The 21,823-nt window shown below is 62.9% G+C and overlaps 1 protein-coding gene across 22 annotated transcripts in view; it reads right to left on the reverse strand.

Moving 5' to 3' along the window:
- Window positions 1-21,823, reverse strand: part of MYO18A (myosin XVIIIA) — a 136,862-nt gene that overhangs the window by 43,922 nt on the left and 71,117 nt on the right. For 11 of the 22 annotated variants that reach the window (XM_030536199.1, XM_030536198.1, XM_030536191.1 and 8 more), the window contains 15 exons: window positions 20,052-20,087; window positions 15,697-15,759; window positions 14,456-14,543; window positions 13,812-13,921; window positions 13,477-13,653; window positions 12,655-12,865; window positions 12,070-12,212; window positions 10,805-10,905; window positions 10,273-10,336; window positions 9,499-9,643; window positions 7,058-7,069; window positions 5,835-6,008; window positions 4,522-4,612; window positions 3,822-4,014; window positions 2,373-2,459 (listed from right to left, as the gene is read on the reverse strand). In XM_030536199.1, the coding sequence (XP_030392059.1) occupies window positions 2,373-2,459; window positions 3,822-4,014; window positions 4,522-4,612; window positions 5,835-6,008; window positions 7,058-7,069; window positions 9,499-9,643; window positions 10,273-10,336; window positions 10,805-10,905; window positions 12,070-12,212; window positions 12,655-12,865; window positions 13,477-13,653; window positions 13,812-13,921; window positions 14,456-14,543; window positions 15,697-15,759; window positions 20,052-20,087 (1,695 nt within the window). The remainder of the gene's footprint in view (window positions 1-2,372; window positions 2,460-3,821; window positions 4,015-4,521; window positions 4,613-5,834; window positions 6,009-7,057; window positions 7,070-9,498; window positions 9,644-10,272; window positions 10,337-10,804; window positions 10,906-12,069; window positions 12,213-12,654; window positions 12,866-13,476; window positions 13,654-13,811; window positions 13,922-14,455; window positions 14,544-15,696; window positions 15,760-20,051; window positions 20,088-21,823) is intronic. The other 11 variants (XM_030536205.1, XM_030536202.1, XM_030536194.1 and 8 more) reach the window with 3 other exon arrangements.

Here is a 21,823-nt window from a genome sequence, read left to right on the forward strand (position 1 = left end):
GTGCAGAGCTCAGAGAGATGCACCCACCACATCTCAGGCCCACGCTCTCCCACTCTGCCGCTGGCTGCTCCCCGGCAGGCCTCCCTGCTCCAACAATCTGAGCTGTCAATCTCTGCACGCACAGGCCTGGGCACAGAGCGGAGCCACTCCGGTTACTCCAGGAAGGCAATTCCTGCCCTGCACCCGGGGGCACTCGGCTCCCGTGGGCTCAGTGTTACTCGATGGCATGCGCCCCTGGCTGGCTCACTGCCCTGGGCCTGCACTGGTTTCACTCCTTTAACTCTTCGTGGCATTTACTAGCGAGCCTGTGGCAAGATCTCTGTGCAGGGAGAGTCGCTTCCCCAAGTGCCTGCTGGGCCGGCGGACAGGGCTGCTAACGCAGCTGACCCCTCTGCCGCCTGGCGCTCCCTGCACTGCAAATCAGGCTACACGGTAAGGTCCCCCTGCCACTGCCACCCTGAGGGTCAGCCTGGCTGCCTTCGTCCCTCCCATCCTGGCCCCATGGCGCCAGCGCGCCCCAGGCAGACTGCTTCTTCCCACTGTGCCAAGCCCTGGTCCTGCCCATTGAAGCCCTGCTGGGGAAGCTCTTAGAGCCGGAAATGCCACTGGGCCTCCCTAAGCTCCCTGACATGCCAATAGGCCACAGGACTCTTTGCTTTCCAGCCTGTGCTGTTGCGCTGCGCTGTTCAAGTGCTACTCAGTCCTGCCCCAGAGACAGCTGCCTTTCAGCGCCGGGGGAAGTGACCCTATGCAGTCAGGAGGGCAGGCCCCCATGTATCTCCCACACTCAGCCCAGCAGCTCCTGGCAATGGTGCCCATTTCCCAGGGAGCTTCCAGAGCCCCCCGGGCAACAGGTACCCAGTTGTACTCTCCAGCACTGCCTGGTGATCAGGGCAGGGCCTCCCCCTGCCGTAGTCACCACCGCTAGCAGGGAGGAAAAGGGCCCTGGCAGCGTTGGTCTGATTCCGAAAGCTCCATGAACAACAGCAATGGATTGGTGCTGAACGCAGCCCCTCCATCGCCAGGGGAAGTGGCAGCAGCAGCTCTCAAGCCTGCTGTTCTCCTGCTTCTTCACTGGCCGAGGCGTTAACGGGAGAGGTAATTACTGGTGACATGGCCCCACCGCCCCAATCTCCCCCCGCTTGCCTTGAGCCGTCTGCCCAGCACCATTGCCCTCCCCAGCACGCCGAGCAAAGCAACCCGCGCTGCTGCCCCATGGCAAGCCCCAGCTCGGCAGCAATGTAGTCAGGTGGGTGACTGGGCTCCAAGGGAAGCAGGGCCATTCCCAAGCTTGGGCACAGAGCGCTGGGTGGGACGGGGCTGAGAGAGGTCTGGAGTCTGGCATATGGAAGTGCAGCCGAGAGCAAAACAAGGAGGGCTCAGATCACCTCTCTTCCCCCCGACACTCCCAGCAGAGAGCTTCCCTCAGGGTGACCCTCAGCCGCCCACCCCGCAGAGCTGCCAGCAGGCTGCAGGGAACCAACAGGGGAAATGGAAACAGTTCTCCCACCTGAGAGCTGGGCAGTCTGGAGATGAGTGAGGGGAATGCCAGCCCCACAAGCTGACGCAGAGGCCATGGCCCACCCCAGAGAAGAGGTCAGACTGCGAAGGGACGGCTGTTCCTTCCAGGAGGGGAAGAGACAGACTCTGCCTCCCGCTGAGCCCTCCTGCCCCAGCATGGGGAGGGCCACCTCCCCGACAGCTCTGCAGACATCAGGACTAACTGCATTGCCCTGAACTGGCTCTGCCAGCACGTGGGCAGATCAATGCCACCCGGAGGAGATCAGAGCAAGCCCCTGCTAACAGCAGCCTCCTCACCCAGAGCCAGAAGCCTCTCGCTGTTAGCGCCAGGTAACCAGCTAGATGAGTGCTGCTGCTACCAGGCAGCTCCCAGCACAGCTGCAATCCCAGCTTGCTTCGCGTGTGACACTGGAGTTAACTTGGCATCTCCCCACCAATGAAACCCCAGGAGTGCGTCTGCCAGGGGACTGAGGGGGTTTCCTCTGCATGCAAGCAAAGGCAGCTGAACCCCCTGCAGGCTTCTGGGCGCTGGTGACTGGCTGGGATCCTCTGGCTGTGTTTCTACTGGGTGTAGCTAGGAACAGGGAAACATCCTGCTTTGGAGGGGAGCTTGGAGCTATGGAGTCTCCCCTCACCCTGTCTGCACACAAGATACCTCCCAGGTTCCCCTGCCCAGCCCTGTCAAGATCTGGCCCAGAGCAAAGTGCAGCTCCCTGCTCACTGCTTAGACAGGGGGCCCTGCAAAGCTGCAGGCTCAGGGAGCAGGTGGTGCTCTGGGCCTGGAGAGCAGCTTTCGACACGGAGGGGAGAGAGGAGAGAAATTCTTGCCATGAAAGCGGGTGTGTGCTTACCAGTGCTTGGTGTGAGGCTTGGTCTACAGTGGCTACAGAGCCAGAGGTACTGGGCTCTATGTCATCTAATGCAAGCTCTATGCTTTCCTAGAGAGGACGGACAGACGAAGGGTTAGTGCCTGTGTGACTAAAGATCACAGTTACGGACCCAGTGAGGGTCAGTCAGTACATTAGTCTGAATAGAATCTACAGGCCATTAGACCACAGGGGTTTCCCTGGAGATCCCCAGCCTCCCTCCCGGTGCACAGGGGAAGGGTTCGGTCAGCCCACCGCCCCGGGCTGCTCAGCTCCGGAAGGGGAGTCCCTGGGGCAGGGGAGTGAGGTCACGGCCCTGGCCAACGTGCACTATTCAGGGGTGAGTGGAGGGGACCGGGCTGGGCTGTAATCACACCCGGGGAGCACTGCCGTGTCCCCCAACAGAGAAGGCAGAGCAGTAACCAGGCAGCGTGCCAGGTGTGAAGGGAGTTGGCCCCCTGGGCAGCACAGGAGGCAGAGCAGGAGCTCCCAAGGCTGGGTCACTCCTCCAAGGCTACGGCAGAGCAGCTGCTGCTGGGGTGTTTGTTAGGGGCTGGGAGAGGGCCCATGGTCCCCAGTCAAGTGAGGATGTGGGGGAGCCACTGGGCAAAGCGTCCCTGGGGAGCCATCTCAAACAGACGGGGAAACTCGGCCTCCAGGGTCTAGCCAGTCCTGGAGTCATCACCAAAGGGTAGTGCTTGGGTCACAGACACCAGCACCCCAAGGAGCTGGGCTGAGACCCAGAGCCAGGGCCAGGAGCAATGACCATCCTGGGCTGGCTTCGCACCAGGCCCTCGCTCCCAGAGAGCCCTCCCCAGCCTGGGAGTTCAGGGTTAGCTGAGCCGTGCACACAGGCAGCGCAGCAGAATGGGTGCACCCTTCCCATGTGGACACTGAGAACCTGCCCAGCCATGAGCAAAGGAGGCTGGGCCCAATTAGCCCGACCTGACTGGTGCACATGGCTCCCCTCCCACCCTGGGGGGTTTGCCAGGAGCCACCCCTCCATCGCTGCCAGAGGTGACTGCAATGCACAGGGCTGCTAGCAAAGCCACCAGTGCCCAGGGCAGGACCAATGGCAAACGGCCTGTTCCCGGGGAAACCCCTGCTTCAAGAATAACCAGATTCAGAGCTACTGATTAGCTGAGTCCTGTCTATGCGTGACTGCCCGAGTCACCTACAGGGTTAGAAATCAGCTGGAATCTAGTAGATGCTAGAGCAGAGAGGAGACAGCAACATAACTAAGGAAACAGCCTCCGCTGCCCCTTCCACACGCCCTGTACAGCCCAGAGCCACTGTGCCCTGGGCAAGGTCAGCGCCTGCAGGCTTCTCCGCAGCGGGGGGGCTCTCCAGTCCCTCGCTGGGCTCCTGTCGTGTCTGCTCCAGCTGGGGAGCAGGTCTTTGCCACGGGCCAAGACAGGGATCCTCAGGCAATACCTCCTTGTATCTCTCCAGTTCTTGAGTGAAGGTGCGCTCATGGAACAGCATCTGCAGCCGCTCCTGGGCGTAGTTGTGGCACAGCTCCTCAAAGCTGGCCCCGCGGCTCTGGTTTGCCAGCTCGGGGTTCTGGAAGCCTGGGGTGTCCACAAGCATCATGGAGCACAGGGAGTGCTGGCTGGACTTGAGAGCCCTGTACATGGGGGGAGAGAGGGGCTAGGGCACACAGGGCTCCATGCAGGGCCTTGTCAGGAGCAACGCCTGCAGCTCCAGAGGAAGACAAATGACCCAGAATGCCATGGCTACACGTGTGAGGTGAACCACTTCCCCCAGCGATTACACCTGGGCAGGAGGGCCCCTTTCCTAGCACCCGGCTGCCCTAGGGTAGTGCTCTCTGCTGTCCTTATGCCTTGCCTGGGCCTCGCTCCCGGCCCCGGAGCGCACAGTGGGATGGCTGCAGGGGCCGGGACGGAGAGCATGCCAGATGAGGTCCCTTCCCCTAAGGAGAGCCTACACGGGCTGGAGCACGGAGAGCCAGGGCGGGATGCTGAGCTCCAGCAGCAGGACAGCTTGGTGCTTCGGGCTTGGCCAACGCACACGGGGCCAGGACGGCTCCTCCTAGCAGGTGGAGCGAGGCTCCTGCCCTACACCTCCTCCCCCTGCACTGGGTGCTTGGCTTGGCCTCGGCGCAGGTGCGTACCGGTTCAGCAGCGAGATGAGCAGCGTGAAGAGCTCTGAATACAAGCCCGAGGCCAGGCCTTCCAAGCACTCCAGAGCAGTCAGCTTGGAGCCTGGGGGGAGAAATGGTTCCAGAGTGAAGGCGACTGCACCCTCTCCCAGCGAACAGCCCCCCCATATGCTGTGCAGCTCAGGGCCAAGGCAGGGCTTGGGGAGCTAATCCAGGGGCTCTGGGGGGCAAGATCTAGAGTGCGGGGGGGACTGGGAACGGCTGCATATCAGTGCTACACCGGCTCCCCGGCTGACACCCTCTCTGGGCCTCTGTCCTTGCCTGTCAAGAGAGGGTGGCGACTCGCAAGGGCCTGGATCCCTTGACCTCAGTGGGAGAAGCTGGAAGAGGGCAGCAAGCAGTGGCTGTTTTGAAGGAGGAACCTGGGGTAGGACTGGGGCCCATCAGAAAAGGGGGTGGGATTCGGGGCCCTCTGTTTTCTGGGCTCAGACTGTCCTGTGTTCTTGTCCACAGCTTGGGTGGCTCCGTGCTGGGCGGGGGGAGAAGGGGAAACCCAGGGTTCAGCATCTCCAGTGAGCAGAGCCAGGCAGCCTGGGCCGCAGCTCCCACATCACCACCCTCCTTGCAACCCAAAAGCAACGTGCTTCCAAAGTGACCCCTGGTAACAGCAGGCACCCCCAGAATGCCAGGGCACGGAAAGGAAGGGCAGCTCACTGCTTTGGGTGCTAGCCTGGAACTCGGCGGATGGGGCCCGATTCCCGCTCTGCCAGAAACTGGCTGCATGGCCTGGGGTAGTCACAGCCTCCCTGAGCCTCGGCTTCCCTCGGTACCAGGGGAACAGCCCAGCCCTGTCTCTCCCGGGGCTGGGCGACTACACACACTGAGGACTGTGACGTGCTCAGACAATGGGACCCAGCTCAATACCATTCAGAGATTCATGGCAAGGAGATGAAGGGGTCCAGGGGAATCACCCTGTTTGAGGTGCCTCACAATCTTATGTGTTCATAGGGCAGTGCTATTACCCCCCATGGGAACAGACCCCAGGGAGGCAAAGTGACATGCCCAAGGTCGCACAGGCAGTCTGTGGTGGAGCAGGGAGTTGAAAGAATCCAGGTCTCTCAAACTCCAGGGCAAAGTCCTACCCACTGGCCCATGCTCCTCTCCCACTTGGCTAGCAACAGACCCAGGAGGGCGTTAGCTGCAAAGGAAGGCAGATGGGCGGGGGAGGGAAGACAGGCTCCATGCACCTGCAGGAAGTGCCATCACCTTGCTCGATGCTATCGGCTGATACTACCCACGCTTCATGTGTGGCAGCAACCCAGTACCTGAGCCATCTCCCAAGCCGGCTTCCTCGGGCCCCTGGCGGAAGGACGTGGATCGCTGCAGGCTCCCTTTGGGCTGGTGCTTGAAGACAGATGAAGACAGCTCCTCCAGGCTGCAGCCCAGCAGGTAAGCAGCCTTCTGGGCCCACTCGTGCCGAGCAAACTGCTTCCTCCCAGCTAGCAGGGAGGGAGAGAGTATTAGTGCTGGGAATGCAGCCAGTTCCCTGAGGGGCTGTGGCTCTTCGAGGGACCGGGGGCTGTCTAGTGTCAGGGGCATCCCAACCCAGGCACGGGGCCGGCGGCAGCTGTCCTCAAAGAACAGCAATGCCGGGGAAAGAGATTCAGTGCAAGACAAAGCAGCAGCTAGGAGTGGCTAGTGAGCACGGGAAGGGACGCAGTAGTGTCAGGGCTCAGCGCAGCCAATCCCGCTGTCCAGCCTGGCCACTATTCACTCACGCAGCTCCAAGAGCTTGGTGGGAGCGGGGCAGACTGGGCCGTAAGGAACACGGAGTCAGGAGTTTGAGGAGAGGAGATTGGTGCTCAGTGGCAGAGGCCGATGGCTGAGACATGCCGCCATGCTGGGACAGCAGAAAGGAGCTCTCCTGTTCCCAGCCCAGCCACAGAGCAGCCACCCGGCAGTGCCCCAAAGCCAGGGCTCCACACAGCACCCGCCTGGGACGGAGGATCCACCTCAGCAGTGGGGGGATGAGCTCGCTTCAGTGCAGGGCAACGCAGTGCACGTCCCGCCCCCCACCCCCCGTGTCAGGAAGCTGCCCTGGATCCTGGCTGGGCTGCGTCTTAGGGGCCTCTTGAAAAAGCGGGAGGAGTCGAACTCCCAGCAAGGCGCTGGGCAGAGCTCTCGCTGCAGCTCTTCCTCCAGCCACCGCCCCCAGCTGCCCTGGGGGACGGGAAACGCAGGGGCACCTGAACCCGAATACCCCTGGCCGCCCCGGGGGGAGGGGAAACGCGGGGACGCCTGAACCCGAACGCCCCTGGCCGCCCCGGGGGAGGGGAAACGCAGGGACGCCCGAACCCGAACGTCCCCAGCTGCCCTGGAGGAGGGGAAACATGGGACGCCCGAACCCGAACGTCCCCAGCTGCCCTGGAGGAGGGGAAACATGGGACGCCTGGCACCAGGGAAGGAGCCAGGGACACACAGGGAGAGCGAGTTAATGGGTAACACGTGGAACACAGCCGTGAGGAAGCAGAGAGAAAGGAGGCTTTACCTTTGTCGGTGTCTGCATTGCCAAGGGACGGCATGCACCATGCAAACAAAAACAGGGGGTTAGAATGCAGCGGTGACAGCTGCTGCCAGCGAACACCTGCACTGGGTGGACGGGCCACCCCTGGGGTCAAGCGTGGTAAGCCAACGCACACTGGCACACACACACAGACAGACACGGACGTGTCACCCCCCGCCGGGACCCCTCCTCAGAGCCAGGCAGCCACAGAAGGCACACGCCAGCCCCCAATTCAAGGCCCAGCCCCCATCTTTCCACTCACCCCCCTGCCCCCCATGCCAATCCGCTGCCTGCTCTCACCAACCCCAACCTGGGGCAGGTTTGGGCCTGCACAGCCCCATGCGAGGTGGCACTGGGGCCCCATACAGAGTCGTCAGGCTCCGCAGAGTCAGCGAAGACCACCGTGCTGGGAGCCTCCCATCAACAGGGCAGCCAGTGGGCCACGCTCGCAGACAGACGTGCTTTGCGGGCCCCACGGCTCGGGAAGCCCTGAGCTTCTCTGGGGCCATCCTGGGACCTTTCCACCTGGCCCCGCGCAGCATGGATCAAAGACAGCCCCTCCTTCAAGCAACTGCCCATGGAGCTGCTGGAACGTGGAGGGCAGCATATCTAACCCCAACTCCAGGGCAGAGCGGGGGCAAGGTTGGGCCTGGATTGAGGGCTGGCCCGTGTCCAGAGGGGCTGTGAACCAACCTCATGGGCTGCCCTGGCTGCCAGCGGGGCAGGGGCAGTCACGCCACGGGGGATGGTGGGGACACCGTAACGTGGGCCCTTCTCCCCCTCTCCAGCAGGGCCTCTCTCTGCTTAGTGACACACCGCACAGATAAAGATCACCTTCACGTCCCGAGCAAGGTACCTGGCAGAGCAGGATCTGCAGCATGCAGACCCTGAGTCCACTCCAGCCCCCTCCCTCGCCACCAGTGCCACACTGTCCTCTAGCTATTAATTAAACACCAATGCCGGGGGGCTGGTCTCACCCCAGGTCCCCTCCAGCTGTGGGATGTTATGACATGACCTTCCCCTGCCCCTTGCACCCACTGCAAAACTGCCCCTGTGGTGCAATGGTCTGAGGGGCCTTGCCCGGCGGTGCTCTCTGGGCTGTAAAATCCAAGCCCTTCTAGTCACAGTAAGAACCTCTAGGACACCCGTCTCAAAAGGGAAATCCCAGGGCGCCAGCGTGACCCACCACCCTCTGACACTGCTGGGGGGATGGGGCGAGAGAGCGGGCAGACAGACTTCCACAGAATTCCACCTCGCATAGAGAAGCTGTTGCAGACGCGACCCAAGCCCTGGAATCTATTCTGGCCTCCCCCATCCTGGTATCTGACATGGCCCAAGGCACGGGAGAACCCCAGCTCAGAGAGAGCCGCGTGACCTCCCAGATCACGGCCCGGGCTAACCCAGCAGCTCTGCGTCTCTTCACATGGAGCCCGTGGCCCTGCACTTGCACCTGGGTCTCTGCCTCTCTAGGCATTCTCCCAGCTCGAGAAAAGACGGTTACTCACCTTTGTAACTGTTGTTCTTCGAGATGTGTTGCTCACATCCATTCCAGTTAGACGTGCACGCACGGCGCGCACACCTAACTGGAATGGATGTGAGCAATCACTCGAAGAAGAACTGGGCCTTCCAGCCAGTGCTGAGACACAGACCTGGCCAGAGAACCTGCCGCATGCCCTGCCAGGACAGACACAACACACCCGGGCCTATGACCACACCAGTCTGGAGGGGCTCCTCAGAACTAAGGTCTGTGCAGGACAGTAGCAATCACCCCTGTGGCCACTAAGGCTTTCCCCGAGCCAAGGGCTGGAAACCCAAATATCTTCCCAGCACTGCTGCCTCAACTCAGGACAGGCCTCAGGTCTGCTCTGCTTAGCCTCAGCCCCAGCCCACATCTCTTTCATGCAGCAACCCAGCGTCAGCAGCAGCATGCCCGTGCTGGGGCTTCCCTGCTCCCTCCCATTTTGGGAGGGAGGGAGGGAGGAAGCTGGGGAGCACTAGGGCTGGAGCCAGAGCCATGCAGTGTCCCCTCCCGCTCCCAGTGTGTGCACAGCCTTGCACAAGGCCGAGGCCAGTGGTGAGCTGGTGATTTCCCTTGTGAATGACAGGGTGAAAGCTGGGTGGACCAAGCACTGGGGATGATCCTGGTCTCAGAACATGCCCAACGGGCACCTGACCCACTGGATGCAGCCAGGCGGCACCAGGTCTCAGAGCACACAGGGCTGCCGAGGGGGAAGGAAGGAAGTTCTACTCAGGGCTCACTAACCCCCAGGAGTAGTTCTGAGAGCACCTCCCCTGGGCACTGCCCTGCCCTGCGGGGATAGGCCTTTCAGTGACCTCTCGGGAAACAGCAGCGCACTGAAAGGCAGTTCAGACCAGCAAACCTCGGCTTATTGAAGTGCCCAGGGAAGTTCTGAAGAGTTCGTTACCTTTGGTGGCTCCTGCGGCCCCCAGATGATAGATGGACCCCAGGACAAGCCAGAACGCCTTCTGCTCATCGCTGGAGATGCCCAGCACCTTCATGGCAGCCTGGAGCTTGCTGAATTGCTGGGCTGCCTTCTGCTTTTCTTCTGGCTGGAGAAGGAGGGAACACGGTGCCACTGCCTCAGCCAAAGGGCTGGCTTTTCTCACTGCTGGCTAACAGCCACCTGCTCTGGGCCAGAGCTCCAGGCCCTGCCCTGCTCCCCTCGCCCCAAGGCCAGGTCTGCATGGATCTCAGCCGCCAGGGGTGCCCTGGAGAGTACCTAGGCCAGGGCAAAGCAGGTGCCCCTGCAGAGGTCACGCTGCCGTGAAGGACAGAGCAGGGTGTCGGGCACGTGCAGGGAAGGCTTTAGTTAAGCTTTTAATTAAAAATCTACATCAAAGGCTAATCCTGGGCTCAGGCAGAGAGCAGAAGAGTAAACAGATGGAGCCCAGGGGACACAGGGTCCCTCCCTCGGGGAAAGTCACTGTGCTGCATCGCTTCCTGGGAGCTAGCAGGCAGCAGCCGTCCTCAGTGGACAGCCCAGGCCCCCAGCTCTCTGCACCTGTTCTAGCAGCCCTGAGGTGACTGTGTCAGCCTTGGACGCTCATCCGAGGGCCTCCCTGCTCAGCCAGGCCCCCAGGGCCCAGCCCATGCTGGGTCAGGCCTGGGGAGGTGAGCCCTGCCCATGCAGAACTGCGCCCTTGTAACACCAGCCCCGCCCGGCTCTGCCCTGAGTCACCTTGGACAGTGGCACAATCCCAAACACGCTGGTCTCTGCTAAGTGGTTGAAGTGAAGCTCGGTTCTGTGGGGATAAAACACAGCATTACAGGGCTACGCTGACAGGCCCCACACCAGGGCCGGGTTCCCCCGAGGCCTGATTCAGCTCGGACATGCAGGCTGATCTCAACACACCAAGCTCTGCCACAGGGCACTGAGGCAGCTTCTGGGACCCTGGTCTCTCTCTCTGACCCCTGCAGGCTACGTGCCTGATAGGGCAGCCAGCCCACACCATGCCAGCTGCACTGCCGGCCCCGCTCTGGCTCCTGCCATCTCCATGACCTCACAGAGACACCCATAGGCTTGCAGCCCTGTACCCAGAGGGCTGAGGCTGGCTCTCAGGCATGGGTGAAGCAATTCTTGGCAGGGGAATGGCTGGAGCAGAGCTTAGAGACCCACCAGTGTTCAGACCGTCACCACAGCTGGGTGCAATGGACACCGTTACCAGGGGAGGGCAAGAGGCAGTGATGGGGGCAGGTGGCACAGGGCTCACCTGAGGGCATTGTCCGTGCCAGCCAGTAGGTAGTAGAAGACATTGAAGGTGGCCTCGTTGGTCGGCCGCTTGGTGACCCTCAGCTTCTCCAGCAGCATCGTCTGGGGACCAGAATGGAGACATTTGGGGCAGGGCTGTGGCACACTGCCAGCTGCCCACCGGCCAGGCAGCACCAGTGCAGGCCCAGCTCTGCTCACCAGGGCTGGGCCTGCTGCAACGGCAGCCCTATGCACCAGGCTCTGCTGGCCCCTTTCCTGCCCACCCTTACTCCCCAGCTTTGTGTTTTCTGACTCGTGGGCAGGCAGGGACCATCTCTGGGCTGCCTGTGTCTGCCTGTGCCTGGCATAACCGGGCCCAAGGCCCTTCAGTGTTATCCCAACAGATGCAATCAATTACACCCAGCCTGTCTCTAGCAGGGGCCTTCCAGCTGCCTCACTGGGAGGTAAAATCCCGGTCACACGCTGGGTGCCAAGCCTTTCCTGGGAGCTGACCTATTCCTGCCTGCCCGCCAGCGGCTGCCTCTGCCCCATGCTCATGGTGACGCTGCAACGCCCCTGCCCCGTCTAACCCCAGGCCAGGGTCGCTCTCCATGGGCAACAGCTAATGATGCCAATACAAACACTGGGAAAGTGACAGACTCTTTGAAGCCTCCTCAGCCTCCCTGAACCAGCTGATCAGCAGCTCTTGTTACACGGGTGCACAGAGGCTGCGCTCTCCTTACCACGCTGGTGCCAGCTTTTATGGGTGGCGGAAGGGAGAGAGACGCCTTGTTACTGGAGACTAACTAAAGGAAATCAAGGCCACCTGCGAGGGGCCTTGCCACTAGCTGTGCACTGCTCCAGATGTGAAGGAAGAGGAGCACCAGCGAACAAGGCCAGTCATCCCGCAGTGCAGCTGCTGAACGTGGGGGTGAGTACACAGCTCCCTTTCCAGAGAGAGCCCAGGCAGGCAGCCTGCCAGCACCAGGCTAGCCTCATGCTGAGACCAGCAGGGGCAGCTTCAGCTCTGATCTGGAAGGAGGGAAGTGCAATTTCCAGCCCCACTGGGTCCCTGGCTTCCTGCTGAGACTGCCAAAGGCAGGTCCTCATTTGGGGCTGGTGGGACAGGCCACAGGTCCTGTTAGGAGTCACATGCCAGGGACAGCCCCAAGCTCTGAGCTAGGTACCAGGTCCCTGTTCTGTGGTCACTGCCCGGAGGCATTCAGGCCCCCCCAGCCATACACTCAGCACACCCCGTGTGTGTTCTTCCCCCGAGCCCCTTCGCACCTGTATGGAGGCTGAAGCCACCTGGCCAGCCTGATCGAAGTCCAGCGAGACGATCTGGGAGAAGCGAGTGGCATTGCCATTCATACTGGTGCTGCTGTTGCCAAAAGCCTCCAGGATGGTGTAGAGCGCCTGCCACTTCTCCACTGTGGGGACACAAGCAAGAGGGCGTGTGCACGGCCAGCCCCATGGCCCAGAGGGCTGTGTGAGTTACAGAGCAAGTGCCTCTGTGCCCACGGTGCACGGACAGAATGGGCAGTAGCAGGGCAACCTCGCCACCCAGGGACCCCAGTGCCACACTAGAGGGAGCAGGTGCCCTTGGTCCGAGCTGTGTTCCCCAGCTCACACCCGTGGCCAGGGACGCAGAAAGCAACCCCCCAAGTAACGGGGGGCTGGCAGGAGCCAGCAGTGCTGCAAAGGAGCCCTCTAGCTGCCCCAGGAGCAGTGCAGACGGGTTCCAGAGAGCTGCTAATAACCCGCCTGGGCCAGGCCTTGGCGAAAGCAGTGAAGGGCCCATCCAGGTTGCAGATCTCGGCAGGTCAGCACGCTCCTATCGCCACAGCCCGGCCAGCACTGCTGGGCACTCACCAGAGAAGACCTTCCCTGTGCTGCCAGCTATGGTGGCCAGGTACTGGATCAGGTGCTGGCAGCAGGTGGTCTTGCCACTGCCGCTGCTCCCCAGCAGGACGATTGACTGATCCTGGCGGCTCATCAGCATGTCACGGTAGGCAGCTTGGGCCACGGCGTAGATGTGTGGAGACGTGTCTTCCCGGCGGCACCCTTTGAACATGTGCATCACCTGGGGAGAGTGCAGGAGGCTGGGGGACCTAGCGCAGCACTGGGCGGCCAGGCCACTCCCCCCCAGCCATCCTTGGCAGGGCCCTCAGCCCATGTGCCAGCCTGATGCATGCAAATCACTCCTTCCCCCGCTCCAAGGCTCCCGCAGGCAGGAGCAGCAGGCGGAAGACGGATGGGACAGCGTGCCCACCTGCTGGCACTGTCCAGCCACAAGTCCAGCAGGACCTCTCCTCAACACAGGCGATGCAGCCAGGAGAGACCACAGCCAATAACTGCACCTGGGGCTGAACCTGCCCCCACACCCGCAGGAGAGTCTGCCCTCGCCCCTGGACCAGGAGCACAGACCCCCCCTGCGAGAGCCAGGAGCTGTCCGCTGTGCCCAAGAGGCAGGGCAGCACTACCATAGCTGTTACAGACTGGCAAGAGGGAGAGCCTGGCGTTGCCCAGGGCACTGTCGCAGAGCTGGGAACACAGCGCATACTGGCTCCCAGCCCTGGGCTCTGTGCCCCGACCACTCTTCTAGCCTGCTGCCGGTGGAGTGGGACCCCCGTGGATGGAGTGCAGAAGCTGCGACAAGGGTTCATGCAGCCAGGCCCCAAGCTGCAGCATTACCTTCTCAGAGTACATGGAGGGGGAGCTGAGCGGGTTGACGACTAGCATGGTGGGCCCTGCGTAAGTGTGGATCAGGTTACCGCCGTAGCGCTGGCGCACCGTGTGCAGCACGCTGGATTCATTGAGATAGACGAGGTTGGCCAGGTCCTCCACCCGGTCACAGGACGGCGGGTTCGCCTGGGGACACAGAGGAGACAAGCAGCATCAGGCAGGGAATCCCAGCCTCCACCCCACACAGCCCCTGCCACCGCAGGCCCAGATCCACTTCTCATCCACCCCGCTGCCCTGCTCCTGCCCTGCCCCCCCCAGCCAGAGTCAGGGCCCAGGACTCCCACCTTCTCCACGTCATCCTCGTCCACTTCCAGCACGGCCCCATCGTGGTCCAGTTTCACCTTCACCTTCCCTTCAGGCAGGAGGCTCGTTTCATCTGCTCGCAGCTGGCTCGCTGCGAAGGGAACACGCCATGCATGGGCAGGCTCTCCCGGCACCATAGCCCCTCGTGCCCCCCCCATCTCTTCCCGTGCCCAGGGACACACTGACACCACGTGGTGGAGCTCTGGCACTGAGGCTAGACTGCTCCGGCACACCAGGCTCCACTTCTTCCAGACAGCAGGACCGGGCACTCCCCTGGGCGCGTCTCCCCACGCCGGCTGGAACCCAGCTGGGCAGCACATGACAGGTAGGTGCCAGGGACCTGGCTGGTTACCACTTGCCTCCCTGAGCCGTGGCATGGGCATAGAGGCTCAGGAGAAGGCACCCTGCTCTCACGCTGCAAGGGCGCACTAGTGATACCTTCTGGAGTCTCTGCTCTTCTGCCTGTCACCTGGCAGGTCAGAGCCAGGCTATAGCTCCGCCTCGCGCCGCTAGCGGGCGAGCAATGCTCTGGAGAGCAGCAAGGGGGGCTGTGGTCTAGCCCCACTGCATGGCACTGCCCCAAGGATGCCAGGGCTCCCCATGGAAGGTGAAGGACAACACTCACCCAAGGAGAAGCCATCCTTGTGGACCAGCCACACCTTGTCCGTCTCATACCAGGCCTCCTCAGCAGTGATCTGCTCCTCCGTCTTCGCCTGCCAGAGTGAGAAGAAAGGGGAAGAGGTCACGGCTTAGGCTGGGGGGACTGGACCAGCATAGGCCATCAGAGACTCCAGCACCACCTCTCATCCTGCTGCCCTCCCCTCTCCCCACCCAGGCGCCCCGATCACCAGGACAGTGAGCCCAGCCCTGTGCCAGGGCTCCCCCCAGGGAAGAGCTCAGACCCCAGGGAGCTCGGCGGTGACCCAGAGGTGGGAAAGCTGGTCCCTGCTGTTCCACCTGACAGATCCTGGCTCTGGCCATCAAAGGGAGCATGGCAGCACCCCTGTGCCGCTAACAGCCAGAGTGGTCTGCGCGACACTAGCTCTCAGAGCAGCCATCCTGCTCAAGCCAGCCTCACAGCGGGTCCTGGACTGACACAACCAAGTCACTCGCCCAGGTGCAGCTGGACAAGCTGAGTGTGCGACACCCTCGCAGCAGAATCCACACCCAGAAAGGAAGAGCAGAGCAGGGCAGTGAGGAACACGGTGCATCCTGCAGAGCAGAATGAACACAGGCCACGTGGACATAGGGAGAGTGCAGAGAAGGGACAGCCCTAAACCTCCAAGCCAAGTGAACAATGTATGCAGCCTCTGCCCCCCTGCACAGGGCATGGAGAGCACAATGGGGCAACTCTGCAAACTGAGACCACACTAACGACACCTGGAGTCTCACAAAGCAACACCCCACAGCTGTGCAAACAGGGCCCTGCACAGATAGCTCTGCAAACCAGGCACAGCTCTCGGGGGCTCACGGGACAGGAGAACTGCTGAGGGTGGGCCACAGGGGAGAACCAGGGTCAGGCTATTGGCAAAGCTGCCCAAGAGCAGGCTCTGCTGGGTGGAGGAGTCGTCCCGAGGGCAGGCCCTGAACCCTGGAGTCACTGAACAGGGCCATGTTCCTTCAGGGAGCAAGCCCAGGCTGGTTTGTGGAGAGTAGATTGGCTGGGCCCAGGGGCTTTTCCAGCTGTCCTGGCTAAGACCCTGCCCCACCAACGACCTCATGCAAACATGTAGGGCAAAGGCCTCGTGCAAACACAAAGAGGAGGAGCAACACACCCGCACACAAACAAGGCAGTGCCCCCACGCCCCAGCATCAAGCAAATTCCCAGACACTCCCGGAAACGTTCGTGTGCTCAAGCAGCCAAACCTGAGGCAGGGATGCAGCAGAGGCTGGGCCAAACGTGGCTGCTGGGGCATCGTCCGCCTGTCCCTATTGAGGCCGATGGGGAAGCAAGGTGTAAAGGGTTAATGTCCTCTTCCCCCAGAGGAAGGCGCAGAGAGCAGAGGAAGCTACTATGAGAAGCAATGGAAGTGAATGGGACAAAACCTGCTGACCATGCAACGAGGGGCCAGTGGCACAGCGTCGCTCCCGACCCTTCGGCACGCTGTCAGCACTGCCCCAAGCACCCCCTGCCACGCTGCAGGAGGGGCGGCTGCACCTGAAGGAGAGTTTCCAGTGCCCACACTGCGCTCAGGGTAGGGCTGTGGGTAGGGTGGCAATGTCTGGCAGCCCCCATCCACAGCTCCCCTGCTCCTGGGCTGCTCTGAGGGTCACAACAGTGCCCTGCGTTTCCCAGCACGCCTCCTCAAATGCTCATAGACTCATAGGTCAGAAGGGACCAATCTGATCATCTAGTCTGACCTCCTGCACAAGGCTTTGCAGAGCGGGGCCTCTGAAGAGAGGCCACTGACCTGCCCACCGTCACCTAAGGAGTAAGTGGTAGACCTGGAGCGCGTCTCCCAGGCCTGGGCCTTGACCTCAATGCTCTGCCCCACCACACGGGAGGCTTGGGGGCAAGCCCCTCTGCCTGCCTTGCTGTGCTCCCCAGCTATCCAATACACAAGCAGCTGGGAAAACCAGGAGCCAGTGGGAAGGCGGGTCCCACCTAGGCTAACAGGCAGGCGGGCGTCGGGCAGGAAGTGATAAAACCGGCATGTTCTCCAGCACGTGGAGGAACCCTCACCCCCTGCTCAGAAGGGTGAACGGGACCCCCCAGCACTGCAGATTCTTGCTCCCCAAATGCAGTCGCGTGCGTGTCTGGGAGCGAGTGACACGGAGAGTCCAGCTTGGTGGCTGAAACGGGCAAGAGAACAATGCTCCAAAAGACGCCCAGCCACAGCCCAGCGCCCTGCGAACCCCGCCTATCCACGGGTGACTGCCCAGCCAGGAACAGACCAGAGCCTACCGGGGCTGGGCGACGGATCGATCCCACCTCCCCCTAGAGCCCAGGAGCGGATGCAGCTTTCACTGCTGACCAGCAGGTGGAGGCAGCGACTGCACCTGAGGCAAGAGGCTCTGGGTTACCCATTTACCTGCCTAGCTGGGTCCCTCGCCCGTCTATACCCGCCGATGGGCTCGTCAGACCAGCCCCGGCTGGGGTCCCTCGCCCATCTATACCCGCCGCTGGGCTCGTCAGACCAGCCCCGGCTGGGGTCCCTTGCCCGCCTACAGCCGCCGCTGGGCTCATCAGACCAGCCCCGGCTCGGGAACCTCGCCCGTCTATACCCGCCGCTGGGCTCGTCAGACCAGCCCCGGCTGGGGTCCCTCGTCCGTCTACAGCCGCCGCTGGGCTCGTCAGACCAGCCCCGGCTGGGGTCCCTCGTCCGTCTACAGCCGCCGCTGGGCTCGTCAGACCAGCCCCGGCTGGGGTCCCTCGCCTACCTACAGCCGCCGCTGGGCTTGTCAGACCAGCCCCGGCTGGGGTCCCTCGCCTACCTACAGCCGCCGCTGGGCTCGTCAGACCAGCCCCGGCTGGGGTCCCTTGCCCGCCTACAGCCGCCGCTGGGCTCATCAGACCAGCCCCGGCTCGGGAACCTCGCCCGTCTATACCCGCCGCTGGGCTCGTCAGACCAGCCCCGGCTGGGGTCCCTCGTCCGTCTACAGCCGCCGCTGGGCTCGTCAGACCAGCCCCGGCTGGGGTCCCTCGTCCGTCTACAGCCGCCGCTGGGCTCGTCAGACCAGCCCCGGCTGGGGTCCCTCGCCTACCTACAGCCGCCGCTGGGCTCGTCAGACCAGCCCCGGCTGGGGTCCCTCGCCCACCTACAGCCGCCGCTGGGCTCGTCAGACCAGCCGCGGCTGGGGTCCCTCGCCTACCTACAGCCGCCGCTGGGCTCGTCAGACCAGCCCCGGCTGGGGTCCCTCGCCCACCTACAGCCGCCGCTGGGCTCGTCAGACCAGCCCCGGCTGGGGTCCCTCGCCCGGCTGGGGTCCCTCGCCCGGCTGGGGTCCCTCGCCCGCCTACAGCCGCCGCTGGGCTCGTCAGACCAGCCCCGACTGGGGTCCCTCGCCTACCTACAGCCGCCGCTGGGCTCGTCAGACCAGCCCCGGCTGGGGTCCCTCGCCTACCTACAGCCGCCGCTGGGCTCGTCAGACCAGCCCCGGCTGGGGTCCCTCGCCCACCTACAGCCGCCGCTGGGCTCATCAGACCAGCCCCGGCTGGGGTCCCTCGCCCGGCTGGGGTCCCTCGCCCGCCTACAGCCGCCACTGGGCTCGTCAGACCAGCCCCGGCTGGGGTCCCTCGCCTACCTACAGCCGCCGCTGGGCTCGTCAGACCAGCCGCGGCTGGGGTCCCTCGCCCGTCTATACCAGCCGATGGGCTCGTCAGACCAGCCCCGGCTGGGGTCCCTCGCCCGCCTACAGCCGCCGCTGGGCTCATCAGACCAGCCCCGGCTGGGGTCCCTCGCCCGGCTGGGGTCCCTCGCCCGCCTACAGCCGCCGCTGGGCTCGTCAGACCAGCACCGACTGGGGTCCCTCGCCTACCTACAGCCGCCGCTGGGCTCGTCAGACCAGCCCCGGCTGGGGTCCCTCGCCTACCTACAGCCGCCGCTGGGCTCGTCAGACCAGCCCCGGCTGGGGTCCCTCGCCCACCTACAGCCGCCGCTGGGCTCATCAGACCAGCCCCGGCTGGGGTCCCTCGCCCGGCTGGGGTCCCTCGCCCGCCTACAGCCGCCGCTGGGCTCGTCAGACCAGCCCCGGCTGGGGTCCCTCGCCTACCTACAGCCGCCGCTGGGCTCGTCAGACCAGCCCCGGCTGGGGTCCCTCGCCCACCTACAGCCGCCGCTGGGCTCATCAGACCAGCCCCGGCTGGGGTCCCTCGCCCGGCTGGGGTCCCTCGCCCGCCTACAGCCGCCGCTGGGCTCGTCAGACCAGCCCCGGCTGGGGTCCCTCGCCTACCTACAGCCGCCGCTGGGCTCGTCAGACCAGCCCCGGCTGGGGTCCCTCGCCCACCTACAGCCGCCGCTGGGCTTGTCAGACCAGCCCCGGCTCGGGAACCTCGTCCACACTCAGGTGTTTGCAGCCTTGGGGACCCAAGAGCTGATCCAAGTCCCCACTGAGGTCTGGGGGAGTTTACTGCCTATACCATTCTGCTGCTCAGCCTGGCCCTTCACCTTTGGGCGCTTCGTCCAAGGAGCAGGCCAAGTGGTGATGCCCGTACAGTCGAGAGGCAGCCTACCCAGTACACAGGGCCTACAGCTGGGAGTCAGGACTCCCGGGTTCTCGTCAGCTCTGCCACTGACTCGCCGAGTGACCCTAGGGACAGACAGCTGGCAAGGGCACAGTGTCCTTCGTCCCACTCACTGTTAGCAGGGGAGGACCTGGGCAATGCCCGAATGTCACCTTCTGCTGAGACAGTTAACAGCTGCTCACGCTCCTCGTGCCTGAGACTGTCCAACAGCCTCCCCATGCCTGCACTGATCTGCATTGTCTGTTCTCTGCTGCCAGCACAGCGGCAGGACTATACTCAGCAAGCGCACGGGCACCATCCCAGGGCAGAGCTCACACCTCCTGCTTTCCAGGTGGGAAGGGAGGGAGTAACTCTGACCCCAGGGCAACTCCTGCGCAGAGGTGAACAAGTCAGTCTCCAGCCAGGAAGCCCCGGTGCACAAAGTCAAATGCCACTGGCCTGAGGGAGACCCACACTAGCTACTCTAGAAACTTGGGGAGACCAGCGGTCAGCAGCACTGGCCAATGCAGCCCCCCGCTGCCAGGAGCCGGGTGGCCTGTTCCCCGCCCCGCCGCACGCAGCCCCCCACTGCCGGGAGCCGAGCGGCCTGTTCCCTGGCCCGCCGCACGCAGCCCCCCGCTGCCAGGAGCCGGGCGGCCTGTTCCCTGCCCCGCCACATGCAGCCTCCCGCTGCCGGGAGCCGGGCGGCCTGTTCCCCACCCTGCTGTACGCAGCCCCCCGCTGCCGGTAGCCGGGCGGCCTCTTCTCCTCCCCACACACGCTTGCCTGGCTTGTAGGAGGAAAGTCTCAAGGCCAGAGGAAATAACACACAAGTCCTTGCCCGCAGGTGGGGAGACTTGGGACTACTAGAGAATGGCTCCAGAGCAGGTCTAGCTAGCACGATGGCAGGAATGAGCAGGGCAGAGAACCAGACAGGTGAAGAAAGCCTTACACTCCAGCATGAGGCACGTGCACAGACACCAGCCCAGAGGCAGACAGACGACGGTGGAAGGTCACCGGTGGAAGCAGAGAGCTTCTGTGGGTAGAGGTACAGTACCTGACTCTGTGCTGACGGGGAGGCCACAGGCTCCAGCTAATGGCAGCAAAGCAAGAAGGGGAAAAAGGAAAAGAAAGAGGGTGAGATAAGCAGAGACGTGAAGGAAACGCACTCCGGCCAGCGACCCCAAACAGAGCAGACGTGCAACTGCCCAGGCCAAAACCCCACATCCACACCCAACCACACACTGCTCAAACCAACCACTTTCCCATGGCTCAGGGGACAACCACCACCCTTGTCAGGCCAGTGGGGCCTCACTCGACCAGCAAGGCCAGGTCCCAGAGCCAGCCAGCTTCTGCTCAGCACCTCGCACAGGCTTCGGCATAGGCGAAGGAACTGCACAGCTGTCTCTCAACAGAGCCTGGCCTCCAAATCAGAGCAGGAGTCACAGCAGCTGGCTCTGCTCCCTGCCAACAAAACCCCTCGGCTGAATTGCTAATTGCCTGGTACAGCCATGAGTGAGCCAACAAGGATGTGACCTGGGCTGGTTCCACAGTGGATGGGTCTGATCCCAGGGAATGCAGCCTGCATCACAGAGCAACCCTGCCCCGGCCCCCCCGCAGGGTACAATCCACTGCCTGACAGCTGTCTGAGCCTTCCCCTACTGCAGGCCAGATTGGATTTCCAAGAGCCAGTGTTACAGAGTGGACCCAACAAAGCGAGCCCACCGCTGACTCCAGCCAGCTACCAGCCACACTGCTGGGCGGCCCAAAGCTCTCTCCTGGAGGAGGAAGAGGAGGAGGAGGGTGGAGGAAGCAGGTCACCCCACTGGTAATCAATGGCCCTGCCACGAATGGAACCACTCCCGGTGCTGACCATGGCCAGCCCCAAGCGGAGGCCCAGGGAGCTCGCAGAAAGCTGGCAGCACTGGCCTTTCCACAGACGGCTGCTCACCAGGGTCAGTACGAACAGGAAAAGTTTAACTCTCTACAGACCTGACCGACTCCGGGCTGCACCCACGGGCTGCACTGCTCGCTGGCCAGCAGCCCAAATGCCCCTGGCATAAACTCAAGTGAGTAACTGTGGCTGCTGCTGTCCTCCTCAGCGAGTGCAGCCGGCCTCGAGGCCCCAGCGTGCCATTCGCTCACCCGCCAGGAGCGGAGAGACCAGTAGGCCATGGGTGGCAGCAGGCGTGGGTTGCCCCTTGGCACAGGAGGGGTGGCACGCTTCCTTCTCCAGGCTGCAGAGGCCAGCAGCCTCACCCCAGCGTTACTCTTCCACATGTGGAGCAAGTCCGCCTGGCCATGGCCTCTCCCTGATGCTCAGCTAACTCCCACCCCAGGGAGTCAGAGGACAGGGTCCACACAAGGGACCCGTGTCGGGACATCCCCTGCTGTGCTCTGGGACACTTGCCCCACCCTCCACAGGTGCAGCAGTTAGTCGGTGGCAAGCAGCTGAGGCATTGGAAAGAAAGCGCAGGCCTCTCCTGCGTGGGCAGTGCCAGGATGAAAGGGAACGGCAGGCCCCCGAGCCGCACACATCCTCCTACGGGCAGTAATACTGGCAAGGGATAGAAGAGGGACATCCTCAGAGAACAAAGCACAGCTCCTACCCAGCCTGCTAGCCAAGCACCCCTGAACTCCTGGGCTGTTAGTGTAGGTAGCTGGTGCTGACACATATTTTAAACAGCGAGGAAAATGGTTTTTGTGGAAGGGAATCCTGTGACCTCTGCAGCCAGATGTGGGGGGTAAGAGGGGATTTGATCAAATCAGGGAGCTCCAGCACACGACACTCTGTGCCTCGAAATTTGAGAGCTGAGGCTTTTCGCCAGA

Source organism: Gopherus evgoodei, chromosome 17 (assembly GCF_007399415.2).
Source record: "Gopherus evgoodei ecotype Sinaloan lineage chromosome 17, rGopEvg1_v1.p, whole genome shotgun sequence".
Taxonomy (NCBI): domain Eukaryota; kingdom Metazoa; phylum Chordata; order Testudines; family Testudinidae; genus Gopherus; species Gopherus evgoodei.